The 25,803-nt window shown below is 33.6% G+C and overlaps 1 protein-coding gene across 1 annotated transcript in view; it reads left to right on the top strand.

Annotated features, from left to right (window-relative positions):
- Nucleotides 1-564: 564 nt before the first annotated feature.
- Nucleotides 565-25,803, top strand: part of LOC126967212 (putative carbonic anhydrase 3) — a 60,861-nt gene continuing 35,622 nt past the window's right edge. Inside the window, exon 1 of the mRNA XM_050811705.1 lies at nucleotides 565-872. Coding sequence (XP_050667662.1) covers nucleotides 827-872 — 46 coding nt within the window. The 5' untranslated portion in view covers nucleotides 565-826. The remainder of the gene's footprint in view (nucleotides 873-25,803) is intronic.

Here is a 25,803-nt window from a genome sequence, read left to right as displayed (position 1 = left end):
GTGCACATATATACTCGAAATATGTTTGTGGAAAAACACTCAAATCATAGCGCCTTGGCACAACACACCTCGCTATAAAATAATCTATTGCTAACTAAATCTATATTAATGTTACACAGTTCCGGTCCCTACCCAATGCCAGTTAAAATTTATAATAAGTTACCAGAACACTTAAAAGCCGAAACCAATACTAAAAAATTCATAAGCTCTTTGAAAAAGTTACTTTTGGAAAACAGTTACTATTCTATTAATGCATACTTAGAGGAAAAAAATATTTGAATGTCTGCCCCTCTATTGTTCATTGCTATGCCTTGCGAGGTGATAGTGATATTTTAGTAGTTCAATTTTGTTTAGTAACTAAGTCGCATGTAGCGCAATTTAAATAAATATATAAATAAAGGCTTTTATGATAATAATTCCAAATATAAATAATATTGCATTAAATAATAAAATTGTTTTTTTGTTTTAACTTTTTTCCTGACACCCGATACATAATTCACGACACGTTCACGATGTTATTCTATATGTACTTACAGATTGATTTTTATGTCGCATCCGTGTTGGACGGTCAGTAAGGTGTCGTAAGCAGCTGTTATCTTCTCATGGTGGCTTGCGCTCCTCACTCATGCAGTCATGAGTCCGGTCTCCGAGGAAAGTATAAACGAAGTATATAGTCAGCTGTTCGGTGCACAGCTCTCTGACAGTTGGCCAATGCTCGTCGCCCAACGAAGCGCGTTCACTGACTCACAATAAAATTATTATTACTAAGTATGTGATCGAGCTTTTACCTGAATTATAGTTGTTATCAATTTGTGCTTTGTGAATCATGGATACCGCAACAGCTGTGTTCGTTCTCATCGCAATATTTCAAGGTATGTCACCGTGTTTTGAAACATTATTATTGTTATTATTCAAATTCAAATATTTTTATTCAAAATAGGATGTGACATCACTCATTGAAAGTCAAAAAAACTACCACCCATTCCAAAATTAATGCCTCAGACCTGAGAAGAATGGGCGCAACAAACTCAGCGGGCTTTTTTTAATTAATAAGATAACATATTTTTTTTTAATAAATTACCTGGTTCTAAATCTTGTTGCCATAAAACGTTATAATTCTTATGTATATAGTAGTTGTTCTTTAGTAATACTTCTACAATTTTAAATTGATTTTATTTCTGTTACTTAGGTACCTACCACAAGTAACAAATTTTATAGCAGACTTAATATTATAGTGTAATAAATCTTCATATGAATTCAATAATAAAATACGTTATAAATGTAAAACGTATGTAAGATTTAAAACGTTTTTGTCTTTATAGGTAATTTGATGCTATTTTTACGAAGTTAAAAATTCTGTGTGATGTTAATTTAAGTAGATACCTATTATAGGTAGGTATTTGATGAATTAGTGATAAGGTACTCACAAAATTTTTCATTACGATTTGGTAATAATATGGTTGGTTAAAGTAAATACGCGTGAAGGAGAGACTAAAGGTAATCTTTATATAAACATAATTGTGGCCAAAAATTTTAAGCTTTTTTATGTCATTATTAATTAGGTATTATAAATATTTTTTATGATCTGTAAAATGAATTAATCATACTGTGATTATCCTTCTTATCTCAACCATTACTGAAAATTATCAAAAAAAAAAAGGCCGGGCTGTTTAGAATAATAAGAAAAGATACAGTAAATATGCAGTTAATTTTTTGTACTGGAAAATAGCAGAATTGTTAACTATTAATTATACATATCTTATATCATTAAACGAGCAATTATTGTATGTATAAAATCTGAATCTCGGAAACGGCTCCAACGATTGTCATAAAATTTAGTATACAGGGGATTTCGGGCCGATAAATCGTATTAGCTAGGTTGCAATTTTAAAAAATGTAGTTTGTAGATTTATGGGTAAAATGCCTGAAATAAATGATTTATTATTATTATTTTTATTATTATCCGTGTATTAATGAGAAACAGCTACAATAACATTAAAATACAAAGGTAAAATTCGCAACAATATACAAGACTATAATAGGTCAGATTTATTTATTTAGTCATTTAGTGATCTGGAAAGCAGAAGACCCCGGTTCGAATCCAGATGTCCTATTATAATCATTGTTAATGAAAGTGCCGGGGAGTGAATAGCGCGGGGCGAACACTAGAGATTTATTTATTAAATAATTTTGAATTGAACAGAATTGATTCAATGATTTGGGATATCCGTGGGATAATTATTTCAAATTTATTCCTCATAAATGAGCTCAATTACTAATAAACTATCCCCGCGAGCCTGGCTCTAAGGGTTCCGTACTGGTAAAATAACAAGAATTGAATTAAAACACATTTTTGGGTAAAGCTGAATAGTTAAAATATGTAATATGTATGGTTTACACTAAATAAACTAATAAATAAGGATTTTCAAATGTTTTTTACGTGTGGATCTTGCAACTTGGAAAATTACAAGATTCTAGGCAAAACAGTGTTTGCTTATTTCTTTCACTGTGATCTTTAACTGCAAGGAGATAAAATAATTTGAAGTCAGAATGTTGATGACGTGCCTACGATAGGTGCGGTGCGGGTGTGTTCAAAATAATAATACCTATTACTGATGATCATGCTGATGATGAGCACCACGTCGAAGAAGGCTATGACCAGGTAGAAATGTAGGTATGAATCAATAAGGTTAATTTAAAATGAGTTCGTTAAAATAATACATTTTCCTTAAGTATATATAAGTACATATATATTAATATTACTGCTCGGAATTCTTCATTAAGGTCACTCAGGGTCACTATTGAATGGTTTATTATTAATAAGTAGTGTTTTTAAGAAGCGATATTGATTTTTCAAAAATCCAATGTGTAGTTCTAGTATGACTATCAAAATCGAACACGAAATCCGAGACTCGTTATAGAACTTTTCCCAAAATCCAATCAATATCGGTTTATTCAATTAAATTAAAAAAAATCCACAGAATATGAATGTCAAAAGTTCCACAGTGCACTTTTCGTCGTTTATTAAAGTTGTGAGGGAAATAATTTAAAATGTGTCCAAAATATTGTACGTTGATTAAAACAAAATGTACATACTTTAGGGTGAACACGCAGGCATACGCTCTCTTTCAGCTATTCAAAATTATCAGTGGTAGGCTCCTGTAAGGCACAGGAAGCCGGCTAGATTATAGGTATCACAACGGCGCCTATTCTGCCGTGAAGCAGTAATGTGTAAACATTACTGTGTTTCGGCCTGAAGGGCGCCGTAGCTAGTGAAATTACTGGGCAAATGAAACTTAACATCATATGTCTCAAGGTGACGAGTGCACTTGTAGTGCCGCTCTGAATTTTGGGTTTTTCATGAATCCTGAGCGGCACTGCATTGTAATGGGTAGGGCGTATCAATTACCATCAGTTGAACGTCCTGCTCGTCACATCCCATATTTTCACTAAAAAAACAGTTACATAATGCAGCTGTTTTGGGGAACGGCACGCATCGTGCGGAAGTCCCTCAGTCTGTCGCCCTAACCACCGGCAGTATTGTCGTGAACCAACGCCGGCGGGACTCTATTTTTTATATTTATATTAGTAATATTGTTTTTTTATATAAATATGTTATATATATATATAAGTAGAAAATAAGATAAAATTATAATAAAGAGTATAATAATAATATTGACACACTCTTACATAAATTATCTTGCCCCAAACTAGGCTGTACTAATGGTACAAAGACAACGATATATTTAATACAATATACTTACTTAAACATACATAAATACAAATAAATATCCATGACTCGGTCACAAACATTCATATTCATCATATAAATGATTGCACCTACCGGGATTCGAACCCGGGACCTCTAGCTCAGTAGGCAGGGTCACTAACCACTGGTATATATATAAGTTATATATTCTGGAAGTAGCTGTCTTCGTAAAAGACAACATCCACCTACAAAATGAGATCCGAAGGACTAACGAGAATTTTATGTTTTGAAAATCGCTTTTGTCTGGAGAAATCAAACACAACTTTGAAACACTCAAGTATAATCTGCATGGCACAACAAATTCATAATAAATCCCAGAGCATGTGAGAAACTCGGTGGGAGGCTCCTTTGCACAGGATGCCGGCTAGATTATGGGTACCACAACGGCGCCTATTTCTACCGTGAAGCAGTAATGTGTAAGCATTACTGTGTTTCGGTCTGAAGGGCGCCGTAGCTAGTGAAATTACTGTGCAATGGGACTTAACATCTTATGTCTCAAGGTGACGAGCGTAGTCGTAGTGCCGCTCAGACTTTTTGGGGTTTTTCAAGAATCCTGAGCGGCACTGCATTGAAAAGGGCAGGGCGTATCAATTACCATCAGCTGGACGTCCTGCCCGTCTCGTCCCTTATTCTCATAAAAAAAATTAAATAAAAACTAACCTAAAAGGGAACTTAAACTTAAAATATATTTAGCGCACAAATGTTATTATAATATAAGTGAATTTTTAAAAGAAAATCACTTTGAAGACATGAAGTACCATTGACAAATCATATGTATTTAGGAACTACGTTTTTTGAATATCATTTTTAATTTAACTATGAGATTTATAATTTATAATATTTTTTCTTGATAATGATATGATCACTCGTATAGATGCGATTAATTCAATTTAACTTTATTTAATGATGTAATCAATTTTGTTTTGTGATAATTATTATTGATTTTTGAAATATTTGTATGCTCAATAATGGGCACGACTTAGAGAGCTAAAATATATTTAATTCATCTATATAATTGAGCGAAGCGAAGCTGAGTGGGGCTCCCACCGGGTGACTCCAATTGATTTCTTTGTTAAATTGTTTCTCGGCCATTTCTGGACCGATTTAAAAAAAAATTGACTCATAGAAAGCTTTCGAAATTTTCTAGGTTATTGTAGAGACATAATTTTGAATTTCGACTTGATTCAATTATTATAATTAAAAGTTTATTTGTAAGGCCGTAAATGTTTTAATTTGCAAACCTTGTGAGAGCGGGTCACAATACCATTTCTAGCTCTACATTTCAATAAAAATAATATTATGTATATCTCACAAATGTCTAGATTGCATAAAATTCATATTAGCTGATGTGAAGGCTGTCGTTAGCTTTGTTGCAAAATTTCTCACAAATAAGACTCTGTTTATGTAAGATGGCGATTTATTACCGAGATTATAATGTAAATGTGGGCTGGTGTAATAAAATGTCACTTTGTCTTGTATACATCTACACATCCTTACTAATATTATAGATATGAATGTAAGTTTGTTTAATACACTTTTACGCCGGAGCTACTGAACCGATTTTGATGAAATATGGTACAGCGATAGCGATATCTTTTCCTACTACTATACTAATGTCCTACATTTTATCCCGGAAAATTCATGGTTCCGCGCGATTTGTGAAAAACTGAAACATAACTATACCAATGGTAGGTTTAGTTTGCCATAACAATCTTCCTCGAAATAAGTTTCATATAATATGTTGGGAACGGGAGCGCAAACGGGAACCGGAACTGGAATAGGAGATGAGATAATCTTCAATTCCAACCTTGCTTATTATTTTTAAAAATCTATGCGGACGAAGTCGCGAGCATCAGCTAGTTTTAATATAATTTCATATTTAAAAGTCGTATACTAAATTGAACTCTCTAGTAATAGAAACAACTCTATACACATCTCTATCTACAGGGTGAATAAATATTAAGTAAAGAAAACTGACAACATGGCTACTGGCTACACGGATGAGCAACATCATACATCTGTAGAATACTTAAGGGTTCATAATGTTTCGATTGCTTTACAGTAAATAAATAGTTATAATGACCACAACACATACGAACAAACCAAGTCAAAGTGTCGTTGGCACAATTTGAAGAACCCTTGACTCTCACCACGGTTCTCGAATTGTTTTTAGTTTTTGTACTTTTTTTTATGGAATAGGAGGACAAACGAGCGTACGGGTCAGCTGTTGTTAAGTGATCACCACCGCCCACAATCTCTTGCAACATCAGAGGAATCACAGGAGCGTTGCCGGCCTTTAAGGAAGGTGTACGCGCTTTTTTTGAAGGTACCCATGTCGTATCGTCCCGGAAACGCCGCACAAGGAAGTTCATTCCACAGCTTTGTGGTACGTGGAAGAAAGCTCCTTGAAAACCGCACTGTTGAGGACCGCCACACATCGAGATGGTGGGGATGATATCCTTACTTGTGGCGTGTCGTGCGAAGGTGGAATTCGGCGGCAGGAATCAGGTTAAACAGCTCTTCGGAACACTCCCCGTGATAAATGCGGTAGAAGACACACAATGAAGCAACTTCTCTACGCAACGCCAAGTGATCCAGCCGTTCACAGAGTACTGGGTCCCCCACAATTCGAGCTGCTCTACGTTGCACGCGGTCACATGGATCGAGCTGATACTGGGGTGCACCAGACCAGAGATGACAGCAATACTCCATGTGTGGCCGGACCTGCGCTTTGTAGAGAGCTAGTATGTAGGCCGGCTTGAAGTATTGCCGTGCTCTATTAATGACGCCCAGTTTCTTTGAAGCCTATTATAATTATTCGACACTAAGGGTCGGCATCGCTACAAGAAACTATGGGCCCCTGTGCCCTCATACCGCATTAAATGACAGGAGTGGCTCGTTTATCTTCCTCTTTCATAAGAAGAATATCATATACATATTTTTTTTTTATTTATAATCGCTTATAAAATGCTCACAGAATACTTTTATTTATTTACGGTGTGTGTGAATGATGCAGTTACTGTACTCAATAATTAACATTTACTTTTTTAACTTACTCGTGTAAGGCATTGACTATTTGACGTTTGAGTATGTTTGTTGCATCGCTTTACATATTATATTTGAAATGATTTGTAAATCGATGAAAATATAAATCTTGATATAAAAGAGTGGCAATGAGTTTCTTGCTACTTCTTCTCATTACCTCAACCCTTTACGAAGTAGCAGTAGATTCAATAAGAAATTTTTTTTTTGACATTCATAAGTGTCATTTCCGTGACCTACATGAATAAAGTGATTTTGATTTGATTTGATTTAGAACCACTGACTTTTATCCAAAATTCTATGCATTATTTTTACGAAATACAAGGGATGAGACGAACAGGACGTTCAGCTGATGGTAATTGATACGCCCTGCCCATTATAATGAATTGCCACTCAGGATTTTTTGAAAAACCCCAAAAATTCGGAGCGGTATAAGATGTTAAGTCTCATTTTCCCAGTAATTTCACTAGCTACGGCGCCCTTCAGACCGAAACACAATAATGCCCACACATTACTGCTTCACGGCAGAAATAGTCACCGTTGTGGTACCCGTGATCTAACCGGCATCTTGTGCAAAGGAGCCACCCACTGGTAGATTATATGTAAGAAACGGAATCGGTATACATACTTAATACAGATATATCTAGAGGGGATAATTTGATTGTATCTTTGCTTCAAACTATAAACTTTCTTATTTATAATTAAATATTATAATGGAAATTAATGTTTACAGTCAACAGAGCAGGGGTGGCATACCAGCAAACTAATTACCAAAACGTATGATGCCAGGATCGATTTAACTTAGATATGGCAGATAGCTCGGAATGTAAGGATTGAAGAGTAACTTAAGCTACTGCTATTTAAATATATATAAGAGATTTTCACATTTATATTGACTCATCACGATATCTCTCAACCATAAGGCGTAGAAACTTGAAATTTGGTACGAATATTCCTGTCGCCAAGTAAAGGTCAGCTAAGAAAGGATTTTACGAAATTCCACCCACAAGAGGTTTAAGTATGAACTGAACAACGTCTGTCGGGTCAGCTAGTTCTATATATAGGTACATATATTAGAAATTGAGATCTCAAGCTATGACATCCATAAAGTGCATGAGCGATGTGCATCTGAGCATTACATAATAAGATAATTTGGCGCTATTGCTTCATTGCAGCAATTTGGATATAGACCAAGTTAAGAATGATAATTTTATAATTTACTTCTATAAATACCCTCGCATTAGATAGATCAGGGGTGCTCATACGGTCGATCGCGAGGGCTTTTTGAGTCGATCTCGAGAAAAGAACTCCGAACATGAGTGTCATGGAGATTCAGCATTCAAAGTCACCCTTTAGTTGAGTTTAGAACCTTAGACTCTAGAACGCGTTTGTTTTATAAGAAGCAATAAACTCGCAATTTTGAATAATTATGAGTTTTTTCATTGACAGCTTAGAGCAGACTCTCTACCTAGATGAAAATACTTCATCACACATACTTGAAGAGTGCAGCGAAGACCAATCCTTAATCTAAGATTCGGTGTAATATAGATAAAAAGGTTTGTTTGAAAGCGAAAGATGGCCATTCCGTATAATTTTTTCCGAGACTTTAAATCATATCTTACTATAAGTTTTGTAAAGATAAGTGAATATTTTGCTTCATACAAAAATTATTTTCATTATAACAAACCTTGTAGCCATACTAAATATACTGAGACATATTAAACATTTTAAATTACTTTCACATGAAATGTCAAATATTTATAGTACGTGCAACCTTAGCAATTTACGGCCCTATCTTACCTGAATCATTCGATGAGCTCATTCATATGTTAATGACCTGCTTAAAAATATTAAACTCTCCCTATATACAAATAAATATCTAGCTACGAACCAACATCCACGTCGTTACAAATATTATCCCATTTCTCAAAACAATAGAGTGTTGATTGTAAATCTGTTGAAGTTATCGTGCTATGTAGATTATAGGTAATTGTCAAGTAGTTGTCACTACCATCTCTTCTATAATGAGCGATAATTGACTCTACCTGTTGAAATTATAATCTATATTCATCTTAACGTATATCTTTATTATCTTCTTCAGAATAATAACTATATAGACCTACTTATTCTGAATTCTTCAAATTATGTAACTCTGTTAAGATTTTATGTTACGGGCTCTCTTATTGTTGAAAATCGCTCAATTTCCGCGCGAATTAAACGCGCGCGCGAGCGCGTATCTATGCGCATTATTTTACGTGTAACAAAAGAATGCTTATAGTTACGGTGATTTAAGTGAACTTATCTGAAAGCTAGTGAAACAATGTATAATAAGTGCAAATTATTTGTTTTGTAGATTTATTTTATTTTACACAGACCTTTCTTTCGACGAAAGTTGAAAAACGAATAAACGAAGATTTTCAAGGAAAACAATTGGTTTTGTTTATAAGTGCTTGTGGTTTTATAATCACCTTTATTTGTTATTTCTTTACCCCAAACTGAAATTTACATGATTTACAATTTCCTAATATGCAAATATTAGGGTTGAGCAGGTTATCAACTGTAAAGTAGATCCTGTAGATGAAGAACCACAACCTGAGAGTTGAACAAAGCATACAAGATTTTATAACGATACGTCACTCGAACGGTTAGCTCAGTTGGTTAGAGTAATGTATAATACTTGTACATCATAGAACAATAGAGTGTTGATTGTAAATCTGTCGAAGTTATCGTGCTTTGTAGATTATAGCTAATTGTTAAGTAGTTGTCACTACCATCTCTTCTATAATGAGCGATAATTGTCTCTATCTGTTGAAATATTATCTATATTCATTTTAACGTAAACTTTTATTATCTTCTTTAGAATAATTCCTATATATACCTTACTATTGTGAATTCTTCACATTATGTGACTCTATTAAACAAACTCAATGAGGTATTTCTCAATAGATCGCCTGTGTTTATGTTGGTCACGAACATAGTACACATAATCTTTTATATCGTCGTATATTATGTAAAGATTGTTTTGAAAATTCAATTTAAAGCGGTTTTCATTACGTAGCCAACCTGATCTTACGCCTTCAATGTTTACAAAAGGAGACTAAGTGATTTAAACCGGTTTTATTTATATTATCCAAATGTTTTGAGTTTTCTTTAGTGTTTTAATTCCGCCAATATTTTTCTTTAAAAAACTCGACACGTGTTTCGCCTCTACACGAGGCATCCTCAGGAGATGTTGCAAACAAAACTCAAGTCAAGTCATAACAAAACAAAAAACATTATGGATGGATGGATAATTATGGATTACCGCAATGTAACGCCTACTTCAGTAAATTTTCTTTATTTATATTTTTATAGTAGTACTTACGGTGTATAAAGAAAATATTTCAAATGTTTATTTGCTTTTTATGAAAGACGAGGGCGAACGAGTGAATGGGTCTTCTGATGCTAAGTGATCACTTCAACCCAAATTCTTCGGTAACACCAGAGGTATGCCTTGAATGTTGCAGGCATTTTAGAAGATTACGCGCATTTTAGGGTTCCGTTCCCATATGACAAAATACGGAACCCTTATAGATTCGTCATATCTATCTGTCTGTCTGTCCGTTCGTATGTCACAGCCACTTTTTTCTCAAACTATAAGAACTATACTATTGATACTTGGTAATTAGATGTAATCTGTGAACCGCATTAAAATCTTTACACAAAAAAGAAAAAAAAAACATTAAATTTTGGGGGTACATACTTACAACTGAAATTCATAATTTTTGTATGTCTGGATGTATGTTTGAACTTCTTTAACACAAAATCTACTGAATAGATTTTGATGAAACTTTACAATAAAATAGCTTACACACCAGAATAACAAATAGGCTATAATTTATAAAACTATAGTGTGAATTATACAAAATATAAAAGAAGTGTGATTGTTACTAATGAATACAACTAGCGCCATCTCTTATCAACTAGCAAGCAAAAGATCAATACAATTTATATGGCAAAACAACGTTTGCCGGGTCAGCTAGTATATATATGATGTACCTACATTACCATGAAAAATTCCGCCGAAAATTGCTTTGAACGAGATCTAGTAAAAAGTTATTTTTTAAATACACTATTATTAAAATATCGATCAAAGTTACAACGAACTACAAGAACTTTTATATTATGTTACTTGCTGCTACGGAACCCTTCATGGGCGAGTCCGACACACACTTGGCTGCTTTTTTCCAGGTACTCACGTCGTATCGTAAACACCGCGCAAGGAAACTCATGCCATAGTTTGGTCACATGAGTAAGATTGGTTGTACTTACGTGACAGAAAGTTCCGTGATCATAATGTTTAAATACGATCAGGTTAATTAAGGTCATATATTTTACGTAAGTTGGTTTATAAAGCACAGTTGAATCGTCAATTAAATTATTTGTTAATAAAATCAATAATTGTTCTTTTAATTATTATCGATAGATCAAGGATTGGTATAGATACCGTAGGCGTAGTCGCAAAATGCGGCAACTAATACTATGGCCAAGTAGGCGTACTCGAGCCAGTCTCGAACATTTATTAATTTCAATATATAATTGATTGTCAAGATGCCCAGCACACAAGCATCTTTACAAATAGCCTATTCACACTACAATATACCAGGTTGCCGCAGTCTCTCGTCGCCGCTTCGCTGCCGCCTATATTTGAGCGATGCGAGGTAATCTAAGTCTGTGTACAAAAACAAAACAAAATTAATCAATCAAGATTTGATCAATCGGCTCAATATTTAAAGAAATATAAATAGCGCGTGCTAATTTAGAATAATTTGCAAATCATGTTTGTTTTTTAAATATAATAATTGAATCAAGTCGATATTCAAAATTCTGTGTCGACATTGACCTAGAAAATTTCGAAAGCTTTCAGAAATGGCCGAGAAACAATTTAACACAGAAATCAATTGGAGTCACCCGGTGGGAGCTCCGCTCAGCTTCGCTTCGATGAAAATATTGTTGTTACAAAAAAGGTATTGTTTTTTTGGTAGCGCGGTATATAGTCGGAGTGCAGTGGAGACCAATCCTTAATCTAAGTTATAATCAATAATATATTGTTAATAAAACTTTAATTGTGAAAGTTGTGATAGCTTCATCTTAATATATATAAATTACGTGACACATTATTTGTTCGCGATGGACTCAATGAACGAATTTAAATGGGGATTACTTCATGGAGTGCAGTTTGGTCCAACTTGAGAAATAGGATAGTTTTTATTTCGATTTCGGACCAATGATTATTTTTATTTTCAATATTTGTTCTGTATGGACATATTTTCTATGAGAGAATTTTGTGACGCACGGTTTGACAGTTCCGCTGTCAAACCGCGAGTTCATTATAACAACAGGGAGCATTTTTTACGAAATAATTCTTGATGTTATATAGAAATATAAAACAGTTTTTTTTATTATCTACAGAACAACGTCTGTCGGGTCAGCTAGTAATATAATAAAGAAAAAAAGTCTTTTGTCGTTCGCAGTTTTAAACATTAATATTACTTTATCATTTTGTTCAGTGTTAGGTCTGCTGCACACAAATGACTGTTTTTATGTCATTTATGAACTAATTATGTTGGTAGCTTATTGTGAACGAGTTAAGTGTCGGTCGCTCTGACGTTATTTCTCACGAATTAATTTAAATATATTTTCTTACCCAGCTGTAATGAAATAAATACCCACATCCGTTATTTTTTTAATTTATATAATATGATGTAGTTAGATACAAAGTAATAATGAACTTGTTCATTTAGTTGGTATTATTATTATTATATTATCACTGCACTGTAATTTGCAGGGCGTATCTCTTACGATTAGGTGTTTTTTTTTAATTTAATTCCTTTTTTGAGGCTTTGGCTCGCACATACCATGCATCCGCCAGCTTCAAGATTTCTTTCATTATTTCACATTTGAAGTTTACTAGCATGTTCTACTTCAAAGTTTTTTTATTTATTTTAAGGTAGGGAATCATGTAACAAAAATGTATAACACGAGAATTAAATGTAGGTAAATAAATAGACACCAAAAAATAGATGAAAACTATTATTTTCATATATAATGAGGTGAATTTCTTTCTCATTTTGTCACTTTATCTCATAAAAAAACTAGGTACGTATGTAGGTTCTATCGATAAAATTTTTCCTACAGTCATAGTAGGTCGAAACTCGCTTGAACATACACTTCTGAGTGACTGTTTTCATTTTATTAGACACTGACAGTTCACCAATTGTGAAACAATCTTTTTTGTGCAAATATAAACCTAACTGTTTATGATTTTAAAATTAATTATCAGCAAAGTGAGTCAGTTGAGTGAATCAATTTTGTCGACGGTACCTAGTTCTATCTAAACGGATATACTGTGAGGCAGTCAAGGAAAATTTTATTTAAAACACGAATAATTTTAATAAAACGCTATTATTTATAGCCTTAGATTAAGGATTGGTCTCCGCTGCGCTCCAATTAGATACCGCAGGCGTAGTGCGGCAGCTAATACTACGCCCAAGTGGGCGTACACGCGCCAGTCTCGAACAAGGTGTGACGTTGACGTGCCAGATGTTCTATTAAACTTTGCTAATAATTGAAACTAAAATGCCGCCTGGTTGCGTAATAAAACATTGTAAAAATAATACTTCACACACGATCACATATCATCAGTAAGTATTTTGTATTTTATTAATTTCAATGTAAATTAACACGAAGCGTATGTTACAAAATTTGAAAGATGCCATTTTTTTTAAATATTGACACACTTTTTACACAAATTATCTTGCCCCAAGTTAAGCATATATAGCCTGTGTTATGGGTTACAAGACAATGATATATTTAATACAATATACTTACTTAAAAATACATATATTCATATAAACATACATAAATACATTTAAACATCCATGACTCTGAAAGAAACGTCTATATTCATCATATAAATGCTTGCCGGGATTCGAACCCGGAACCTTAGTAGGTAGGATCGCTAACCACTCGGCTATACAGGTTGCCATTGAGTGTCAATATGTAATAGTTTTACGCACACAAGCATGTAATAGTTGCCGTAATAAAAGAGCTATTGTTCTTAGGTAGTGCAGTATTAGTTGGAGCGCAGCGGAGACCAATCCTTAATCTAAGTTTATATCTTTTTTTATTGCAAAAATAAAAACATGTTCTTGATTCAAAATTTCCAACAACTTTTCACTCAAGATCGTTTACATTCAATGCAACTACATTTTAAATTGTGATGCTAAATTACTTTATTATATTTTCAAGTCTTAAGTGAGTCCCTACGGTTACTTCACAAACATGTCCTGCCGTTATCGAATAATATGACGTATTAGTACAAGTACCGTTAGTTTGTCTGTCATTCTTTTCAACAGGTGGTTCCGTTACAAATCGAATTATAATTAATTTATTCATCGAGGTCACTAAAATTACATTTATGAATATAAAAGTAATTAAATAGAAATTATTTATGAGCACAACGCATGGAGCAGGCATCGCTTCCCTCGCCATATCTTAGAGATGGGAACGACCCGTCCCATGACTCCACCACAAGCAATGCCAAATGGCGCATAAATAAGCGAATACGATGAAGCTTACCACCGGAACTCCACCAATACTGCTGCTTACGATAAAAATTTAAAATTTTGCTTAAATTTGTAAAATTCGAAAGAAGGAAAAATATTTTGTTCACTTAGGTGATGATGATGATGGTGATGACGTGATGGAGGAACATTTACGAATGTCAAAGATTTTACCACCACTTAGGGACAGTTGAGATTTAATGAGAAGAAGTGGCAAGGAAGTCATTGTCACTCTTTTAAATCTAATATTTACAGTTTCAGCATTTTACATCATATTTTGTACAATGTATGTAAAGAAAACACAATTACTGAAATTTTTTGACATAATAATTTCACAAAAAAGAAAAAGAAGTGATTAATCTTAAAAAAATTACTCAGAAGAGTGACGAGTGCTGTAAACACTGTAAAAAATAAGTAAAGGTAATGCGAGCAATTATATATTCAAACAAATAACTCAAAATAGTATATCTTAATCTTCTTAATATATACAAATTACGCGACACGTTGTTTGTCCGCGATGAACTCCTAAACTAATGAATGGAATTTAATGAGGATTGCTTCATGGAGTGCAGTTTAGTCCAACTTGAGAGATAGGATAGTTTCTATTTCGATTTGGGACCCATAATTATTTTTATTTCCAATATTTGTTTTGTATGGACATATTTTCTATAAGAGATATTTTTGACGCACGTTTCTAGACAATTCTGCTGTAAAACAATTTTATACAGGGAGCATTTCCCGATATAATTCTTGATATTAAGAAATATTACTAACAAATTCATAAAAAACAGTATTTTATTTATTATGTACAGAGCATCGTCTGTCTCAGGGTTAGCTAGTTATCAATATAAAAAAAATATAAGTTGTAAGTTAGAAGTTTCTAACAATTTATTGCAGGCCATATAAATGTGGCAACGTAATTACTCGCCCAGTGAAATTTTTATTCTCGACTGGGCCTTTAACCACTGCTTTTAGTTAGATATTTATCAGGATTTAGATTACAGCCGACTTTCTACGAAACACAATGCGCCTATCAAGTCACCCAGGCTGTTATTACTTACAACAATACATAAATATCTGTGCTACAATGTACAATAGAATATAGACAATTGTCTAAAGTAATCCAAAACAATTATCGATGGCTGTTTGATAAATAGAGTACATTACCAATAATACACTGGTTAGCGACAATATATAATGGATAATAAATCATGTTTAGGTCATTCATCATTCCTATATAATTGATTATTTACGTGAACATAACCAGGAGCAAAGTTTACGAGTGGGAGGCACCTTTGCACATGATGCCGGCTAGATGGGTACGACAACGGCGCCTTTTTCTGCCGTAAAGCAGTAACTGTGTTTCGGGCTTCTGAAGGGCGCCGTAGATAGTGAAATTACTTGGCAAATGAGACTTAACATCTTATGTCTCAAGGTGACGAGCGCAGATGTAGTGCCGCTCAGAATTATTGGGTCTTTCAAGAATCATGAGTGGTACTGCTTTGTAATGGGCAGGGCATATCAATTACCATTAGCGTCCGGAACGTCTCTACCCTTATTTTCATTAAAAAAAACAACAACTTATAATGCCTACTACCCGGCTAAGTCGAGTTAGTAAGTCTTTTGTGGGGCGATGTATATGCTTTTAAACAAGATCCCAGAAAATGTTCAATACAAAAGTATTACGAAATTTAAAAGAACTGTATAAAAATATAAATGACTTTCTTAATTATACCAGCGGACATTATAAGAACAAGACTAAATGTGATGTTCATTTGTCATAACTTTTATGAAGCCCGAGGCAGGAAAATTCAGACTGTTTACAATAAATGTTTAAGGAAAATACCGCACTAGCAAATCTGAAGCTAATGTTATACTTCCGGCACTTTATAATTGACTAGGTACCCGACAGAGTTATCAAATATGCAAGGCGAAAGTTAACAGGAAAAAATATGAAATAGGATTTATAACAGGACATAAGAAATATCTAAATACTAGCTGCTGCCCGCGGCGTCGTCCGCCTGGACGCTAAAATAGAAAAGATGCCTGCACCGCTACGCTACACCGCATTAGCGGTGTGGGTGGCCCCGTGGTGGTGCAATGTTAAAATAATTTTTAACATTGCATTATTAGATAGACTTTAGATAGATAGATTCATAATAGTCTGCTAACTTAAAGCATTGCTAATTCTCACTCTGTCTTCTTTTATTGACCTAAGTCAGATTGAGAAAAAACACTCCTTAGCGGCTGTTTTAAGTTAGCGGACCATTATGAATAAGGGGGAGAGTCTTTAGATTGACATTTTAAAATTAGTTATATCTTTTGAATGGAATGTCCGATTTTAATAATTTAAAAAGTATTTTACAGGTATTGAAACAATCTTCCTGAATCCTAAATAAAATATAATTTAATGGTATAAGGATTGATGCAAAGGTATTAATAATTTGGTTTGATTAATGTCGGGACTTTTATCAACTTTTAAAATGTAAAAAAGTAGTTATGGTGGCATAACTACAGTAGTTGGACATATGGTATCGCGGACTTTTTTTTGTAGATATTGATACGTTCTTAATACTGTAGAACATTTGTTGTTCTATCATCAATAGTTTTAGCAGCGCACGCGATGACAGACTAATTTTGAAATGATGAAAGAATTTTTGGAATCGGTCCAGTAGTTTTTGTGTGAAAACATAACAAACATACATACAAAAAAACAAATGTTTCCTTTTTATAATATGATTATTATTAGAATGGATATTATCAAGCGGGTCGCGCGTGATTTAGATTGCTCTGCGTGGAAACTTAAACAAAGATAATATAGTTTCTTATCTACAAAGCTTTATTCTTAACTTGTCACGATTCACGCCGCGACAGTAACGTTCCCGCAATCTGTCTGTATTGTCCGTCAATGATTACAGCTTTGCTTTAACTTCCAATAATGGTTCCACGATCACTTGATGACTCAACTCAACTTGGTTTCATTTCAAAATGAGAACTCTGTTTTCATTGTTTCATTAAATGTTTGTAGAGCTACTTTTTAGAGTGGTATCACGACACATGTAGGTTAATTATGGGTATGTTCCGATATGCACTGCGACCACTGTACAATGTGACGTCAATTTAGTATAGCTTAAAACGGAACGCAATCACTGTCAGCCGCATTTTTTGACGCAGCATTCAAATCAGTTTATTAAAGTTTTCCAGTTCATTTCAGAATAATGTTGTTGGAGTACTGTCAAATTAAAAATATTTGGGATTAAACTGAAGGTATTGCTTATAAAACGTTAGGCACTCGAGTGGTTTTGACTAATCACGTGATGAAAGTACTGCGAGTACCTTACCTCGAAAACGCCAGTGCTCACAGTAGAATATGGCGGCGATTTATGACGTCATATATTTCCCTAGGGTACTGCGGCAGTATACTGGCAGTTCATAACGGAACGAATTTTTCTACAGTGATAGCACTGTGCAGTGCTCGCAATGCATATCGGAACATACCCTATGTATTATGACGAGTTCGATAGCTGATCCATGCGTCATTCTCGAGAACAGGTGCTGAGTGTGTACCAGGTCTATCAAATCCAAAGAATATATTTACTTGATCAAATAACAATATATTAATAATAAAATAATATTGTCAAACTAGGCATGAGCCTTGCACTATGGGCACAAGACAACGACATATTTAATATAATACAATTACTCAAACATACATAAATACTTATAAACATCTATGACTCTGAAAAAAACATGGAATTCATCATATAAATGTTTGCACCTACCGGCATTTGAACCCGGGACCTCTAGCTCAGTAGGCAGGGTCACTTACCACTGGGCTATATGGGTCGACAAATAGCAAAATAGACAAAAAGCTCTACACAAACAATGAATTGAAGCTCTAAAAGTTAATGCTTCCAATATACAATAATTTATTTTTATACAGTTTATTTTTTATAACTTTATCTAAAAAAAAAAATACGTTTTTAACTTAAAACACTATTCATTCACAAAAATCGTCATCCTTTTGCTCTTAAAAGTGATTTTCATTATTATAACACTAGAAATAAGGGATTACTTTGTAACTAATTCTAGTAGGCTTCATAAGATACATAATAGCTTAAAGGGTAAATGTATACACTTCTATAATAAAGTCCCAGCCACTGTTCAGGCATTATCTATAAATAAATTTAAATGTTTTATAAAAAAATGGCTCTGTCGTAAATCCTATTACTCCACTGCTGAATATCTAAGTGATCGGACAGCCTGGGACTAGATTGTTATTTTAAAGCGATAGAAATGACTGTACAATATTGTATATTTTTATTGAAAAGAGCGCATAAAAAGAATTTTGGGAGAGTTTCTTGCGCCGCTTCTTCTCTCTCAGAGCGCCATTTGTTTCCGAAGCGGTAGTAGTATCTAGTAGTTATTCGAAATGACATCAAAAAGAATTTTAAAGGAATCAATTTTGAGAAAATAAATGCTTTTTTATGCCTTTCATTTATTGGTTGCTTTAAAACTAATTTGCTTTGCATATTACCAGCTATTTTAAAAGAGTGGCTGTTGTGTTATTCAACCTATGGTCTTCTCACGAGCTCTACATTTTCCAAACATATGATAGATTCAGTAATATAAAAGAAATATTTATAATGACGATTCAAAAGCGCTTAGCTAAAGCCTATTTCAATAAAATTTACTTTACTTTGACTTTATGTCTAAATCTAATTATCTTAATTTCAATGATCGGTTTGCATAAATATATTGGAAATTTTTCATTCAATGGCATTCATTTTGGAATCGGTGGTAGTTTTTTGTTTTGACTTTCAATAAGTGATTTCACATCCTATTTTGAATAAAAATTAATAATTTATATAGAATTGATTGAAGACATCCTCCTCTATTCCTTTAAAAAAAAGACAGTAATATAGAGTTAGTTGAAATCAAATCTGCAATAATGATAGGTATTAATGTTGCTAAATGTAAATTTTTAAAGATTAAATAACAAGAAAGTTATGAAACAAAATAGGTCTAAGCTGTTAATGCATTAAAATTGCATAGAAGATTCTCGTAACGATTACCTTTAAAATTGTTTGCGACATGCATCAACAATTTTCCAGTCATTTCTGTGAATCATTAATGCCTACTGGCTCGTTCATGCTTAAAGAATAGAGTATAAATGTCAGTGCTTGTGGCGGTGACATGGGACGGGTCGTCCCCTTTCCTAAAGTATGGTTGAGGGAGACGATGGCTGGCTCATGCGTCATGTCGTGAACGGGCGCTGCTTGTGGTGGCAGGATGACCCTGTTGCCGGAGACTCGGTTTCAGATTCTTAAAAGTTATAATATATATTTTTTTTAAATTTATAATCGCTTATAAAATGCTCACAGAATAATTTTATTTATTTACGGTGTGTGTGGATGATGCAGCTACTGCACTTAATAACTTTTGTATTAATTTACATTTACTTTTTTGGCATTTTTAAGGCATTGACTGTTTGACGTTTGAGTACGTTCAATAAGAAAAAACTTTTTTTTGACATTCATAAGTGTCATTTCCGTGACCTACATGATTAAAGTGATTTTGATTTGATAATATATATATATATATATATTATTTACCATAGGGACTGATAATAATTCAACATAATATTGCAACTTGGCAATCGTCATGAAGACATTAGTCCGAAAAGCGGCCAAGTGCGAGTCGGACTAGCCCATGAAGGGTTCCGTAGCAGCAAGTAACATGAAATAAAAGTTATATAGAAAGGAAAATTATATTAAATTATTTAAATGGAAAAGGCAAAAAACCTTTGCTTAAAATCATACAGTGCAAATGAGCTCTCATCATTTATACGTATTAAAAAAACTACTTACTAGATCTCGTTCAAATCAGTGTGTAAGTCTACATGGGACATCATATATTTTTTTTATTTTTTATGGAATAGGAGGACAAACGAGCGTACGGGTCACCTGGTGTTAAGTGATCACCGCCGCCCACATTGTCTTGCAACACCAGAGGAATCACAAGAGCGTTGCCGGCCTTTAAGGAAGGTGTACGCGCTTTTTTTGAAGGTACCCTTGTCGTATCGTCCCGGAAACACCGCACAAGGAAGCTCATTCCACAGCTTAGTAGTTCGAGGAAGAAAGGTCCTTGAAAACCGCACTGTGGAGGACGGCCACACATCCAGATGGTGGGGATGATATCCTAATTTGTGGTGTGTCGTGTTCGTTTAGTTTTATTATTCTCTTATTTTCGAAGTTTCGGGGGGGGGGGGGGGGGGGGGGGTTGGGGTTACGACACTTTTATCACTTTGGAAGTATCTCTCGTGCAAACTATTCAGTTTAGAAAAAAATTATAATAAAAACCTCAATATCATTTTGGTAGACCTATCCATAGATCCCATATGGCTTTGATGAAAAAAAAATTTGAGCTTCTGTTGAAAGTATCCCCATACCCCCAAAATATTATCTAATTTTTTCCTATTTTTGTGTGAAAATGCTAATGCGGTTCACAGAATTCATCTACTAACTAAGTTTCAACAGTATAGTTGTTAGAGTTTTGGAAAAAAGTGAGTGTGACATACAGGTAGGACAGGCAGATAGACATGACGAATCTATAAGGGTTCCGTTTTTTGCCATTTGGCTACGGAACCCTAAAAAGGGTATTTGGCATGGAAAGAACTGATAAGAAATCCATCTATTAAATCATATATTAATAGAATTGCATAACCTATATAACATTACTACTACATTACTAAAGAATTCTAGGTAGCCTGTGTAGAGCCAGTGAAGAACAATGCATTATTATCTATTATAAAATCTGCTGTACTATAAGCCTTCTTTGTCTTCTTGTGTTGTATATACGAGATACGATAATTAGAATAAAATAATGTATGATAGAGTTACAAACTAAAATTAAGGATTGGTCTGTGCTGCGCTCCAACTAGATACCGCACTACCTAAGAATAATCGGTTATTTATTACGGAACTATTAGAAGCTTGTTTGCGTGGCATCTTAACACTCAATGGCATCTTTAAAATTTTGTAACATACACTTCGTGTTATTTAACATTGAAATTAATAAAATACAAAATAATTATGATATGTGATTCCAGCGTCTTTGTTATTTCATGTTATATTATTTTTACAAAATTTTACTACGCAACCCGGCATTTTACTTTCAATTATTAGCAAAGTTTAACAGAACATGTGGTACGTCAACGTCACACATTGTTCAAGACTGGCTCGAGTACGCCCACTTAGGCGTAGAATTAGTTGCAGCTCTTTGCACACGTATCCATTTGTAGCGCAGCTGAGACCAATCCTTAATCTAAGGTTACAAAATTAGTTTTGTAATCTTTGTCTCATTTTCAAGACATTAAATGACATTGATCTCTGACATCATTCAAATTGAACTCCCCGTTTTGGGGCCAAATAAAATACAGACAATGAAAGGCCTTCTTACGCATTTTTCACAGTTTAATGAGAGACAATCGTTTCTCGAATGAACTTCATCCTCAAATTATTTATGGTATCGTTAAATGCTAATTTTACGCTGTTTCAACGTTAACCTACTTTTTATATTTTTTTTAATGCTTTGTGAAGTGAAAAGGAAAGTCGAAGCAAGATATTCTTAATTCTTACCCCATTATTCATAATAGTCTGCTAACTTAAAGCATTGCTAATTCTCACTCTGTCTTCTTCTATTAACCTAAGTCAGAATGAGAAAAAACACTCCTAAGCGGCTGTTTAAAGTTAGCGGACCATTATGAATAAGGGGGTTATTATAAAGCTCTATTCAAACTGAGGCGAATAACGCCCGGGACGCGGGGCGGAAGTCGCTCGCGCCGATTGTGTCAGCTAACTTGTATGGACGTGTTCAAATTGACGCGAGTAGTCGCTCAAGTTGAAGCGAAACAAGAGCGGGACGCCCGGCGGGATTGTTTGATCTCACAATGCATGATGTTTCTCCACCGAAGAATCAAAAATGACACGCGGGAAGTCGCGTCAGTTTGAGAGGCTAAGCGAGCGAGCGAATTGCTCTAAAACGTGTAAAACCTTACCTTCGATGCTTTCTATCTTGACATGCAAATCAAATGCATCAGTACATTATAATAAAATCCCTACTAATATTATAAATGTGAATGTATGTCTGTTTGTTACGCTTTCACGCCTACACCTTTGAACCGGTTTTGATGAAATCTAGTACAGAGAAAGACAAGAGCTTGGGAAAGGACATAGGCTAACTTTTATCGCGAATAAAAGGCTTGGCGGGGTTGAAATAGGGGTGGAAGTTTGTATGAAAGTTCGTCAATGTCGAAGATAACACCATAAAACATTGTATTTAGGCATTCGATAAAAAATAAATCAATTCTTATTCAAGCGTTTTTAAAACTTACACCTGTGTGGGGATGAAAAAGGGGGATGAAAGTTCTATAGTTTGTAGCTTATAAAAATGTATCAACCACAGCACTGTTTCTATGTGTATTATTTGCAAAGCGAGTATGTTAAAAAATAAAAAATGCTACCCAAAGAAACTATTTCTCGCGGACGAAGTAGCAGTTAAAAGCTAGTTATTTATAATTTAAAATTGTTAAAAATTGTGTTCTACGTTTTAGTTTCGATTTCTAAGGCGTGGTTTTTAGTTTTTTTTAAACTATCATTTATTTTCAGTTACATGTTTTAGGTATTTGTATAATGATCGACACAAAATAACATTTCAGTCGTTTCATGTACATTATCTAAATAGGAAGTTAAAATTACGTATTTAGCTTTTGTAATTGCTTATTTTATTCCAAAATGTTATCTAATGACGTAAGAATTGTGCTGAATGAGCATACAATATACATGCATAAAAGTAATTGAAAAAAAAATTGGTAACTCTTGTTTAGGAACTACAGTAGTTGAACAAATGGTATCGCGGACTTTTTTATAGGTTCTTGGTATTTTCTTTGTTCCATCATCAATAGTTTCCGCAACGCACGCGATGGCAAATTTTTTCACACTTTGGGTTATTTTTTTGAATTATTTTAGGTATCCCTAATAAAATAATTGAAAAAAAAAAAATATATAGCATATAGTGACATATACTCAGTGAAGAATCAGCTTTCTAATGGTGAAAGAATTTTTGAAATCAGTGCAGAAGTCTTTGTGTGAAAACATTACAAACATACATACAAAAACACAAATGTTTCCTCTTTTTATAAAGAGTTTCTAAGTACCTACTATGAAGTAGGGAAGGTATTGTATTAGCGATAAAGACTCTTCTAAAACATCTTTATATTGTTTACAATAGAGAAGTCAACGTACCTTCTGAAAATAACTAACTTAACAATGCTGTTTTTATAACTATTAGCAATCAATACCTATATTTTTAGGAGGAGAAAAAAAATAACACTATGACAGCTATGAAAACGTCGAAAGAAATAGACTTTAGAACTAACCTCTATTATGAGCAAATCACGCACACTAACACAAATTGTCATACAAATTGCGAGTGTAAGACGTAGCTTGTCACGCACACTGAGCTAATATTCCTGGCCTGTTTTTATCGGTTGTTTAACAGCAAGAGACTCTATCTAGAAGTATAAATTATCTAAGAACAACATATTATTATTTTATAGCTAGGTATATAGTATATCTTTCTTCCACATACTTTCTAAATGCGTTGTAAAATTACACATAATGACTCTGCAAGCAATGTTTTACCACCAATTGCTTTAAGTATGATATAAATTGAATATTGAAAGTTGACGAATGCAATAAAACATGAAATTAAGATAAGAAAAAAATTAGTACTTACGTATTTTTTTTGTACGTATCTAGTCACTCCATTCACAATCTATGGGATCATTGAGAAAGTCATTTATGTTGTAGTTATCTTTACCACATAAACCTTTTTTAACAATAACCGATGGATTTCATGTGAGTTAATGCTTGCTGAATATCCAAAACGGTTACATTAATAGAGGAATTCTCCGTCGCAGTCCGTTTTAACTTTCATGGATTACTCACTCCAACAACGTGTGTTTAGTTTATATGAAGAAATTCGATTGAAGAAGTTGAAGAATCCGGCGTCAGTTTTAATAACAACAATAAGGGTCACACGCCAAATCGCAAAACTGTTAAGTTATGGGTTCGTCATTGGCGTGAAAAAGGTTCTCTGCAAAATTTGAAGAAGCCTGGACGTCCAAGAACAGTTCGTACACCAGAAAATATTGAACGAGTTAGGATTGCGTTTACGAGAAGTCCTAAAAGGTCTACTAATCGACAAACCCTTATCCTAGGATATCGAAGGGAAGCTTAGATTGAATTCTTCAACCCAAACTTAAATCCCAAAGACTACAGAAGATAATGCCAGAGATAAATCACGACCTTATTTATTAATAATATAAAATAAAAACTAACAAAAAAATAACACCAGCTAAGGATTGTACCTGCATTTAAAAAATAATCAACCGTGAGAAAATCACTTACGACCTGAGAGTTGTAAATTCAATAGCATTTTGTTTTATCGCTGTTGCAAACATTGAAATATGTGTGATGAATAGATTTGCAACCTGTAAAAATGGTATTTATTTTATTTTTATTAACATATTGTGTCCTTAGCCAGACAATGCATTTCCAACGTACATCAAAAAGAAGATGATTCTCAATTGATGTGTTTTTTTTAATTATCACATATTAAGTTTAATTAATTAAAAAAATTGTTTAAATAATAATTAATTTGTGAACCGAACGGGTATAAGTTAGGGCCCATTTAAGTTCTGTTCTGATAATGGATTTCGAATGTATAAACGCAAATTCTCAATTTTTTTAGGAATATCTACAAAATTTTTAGTATTTTCACAAATAAATCAAGCATTTATACTTATATGTCTAGATAGAGTCTCTTGCTGTTTGACAAGCGATAAAAATAGGCTAAGAATATTTGTTTAGTGTGCGTGACAAGTTACGTCTTACACTCGCGATTTGTATGACACTTTGGGTGCGTGAATTTCTCAAAATAGAGGTTAGTTCTATACTCAATTTTTTTCGACGTTTTCACAGCTGTCATAGTCTAATCTAAGCATTTACATATAGATATTATTATTTTGTGAAGAGCGACTGATAAAGAAAACTAAATGTGTGACTGTGACTAAATTTTAAGTTAATATAATAACAAGAGTATTATTCTTGTAGAAAGTGACCATTTTTTACTCACAAGATTTTCAGTTTATGTTTTGAAATTCTTCGATTTTCAAAGAAAAAGCGGGAAATAAAAACCATCAAGTAATTTCAAATGCTTTATATTATATATGTACGAGTAATCTCATCAAAGATACAAAAGTGAAAAGTACAACTTATCAATTTGATTGTATCTTTTTAATAACCTTATTCGATAATTAGATTC

This window comes from Leptidea sinapis, chromosome 12, assembly GCF_905404315.1.
Source record: "Leptidea sinapis chromosome 12, ilLepSina1.1, whole genome shotgun sequence".
NCBI lineage: Eukaryota > Metazoa > Arthropoda > Insecta > Lepidoptera > Pieridae > Leptidea > Leptidea sinapis.
Note: the sequence above shows the minus strand (reverse complement) of the source record. Positions and strands in the feature narration are given on the sequence as shown.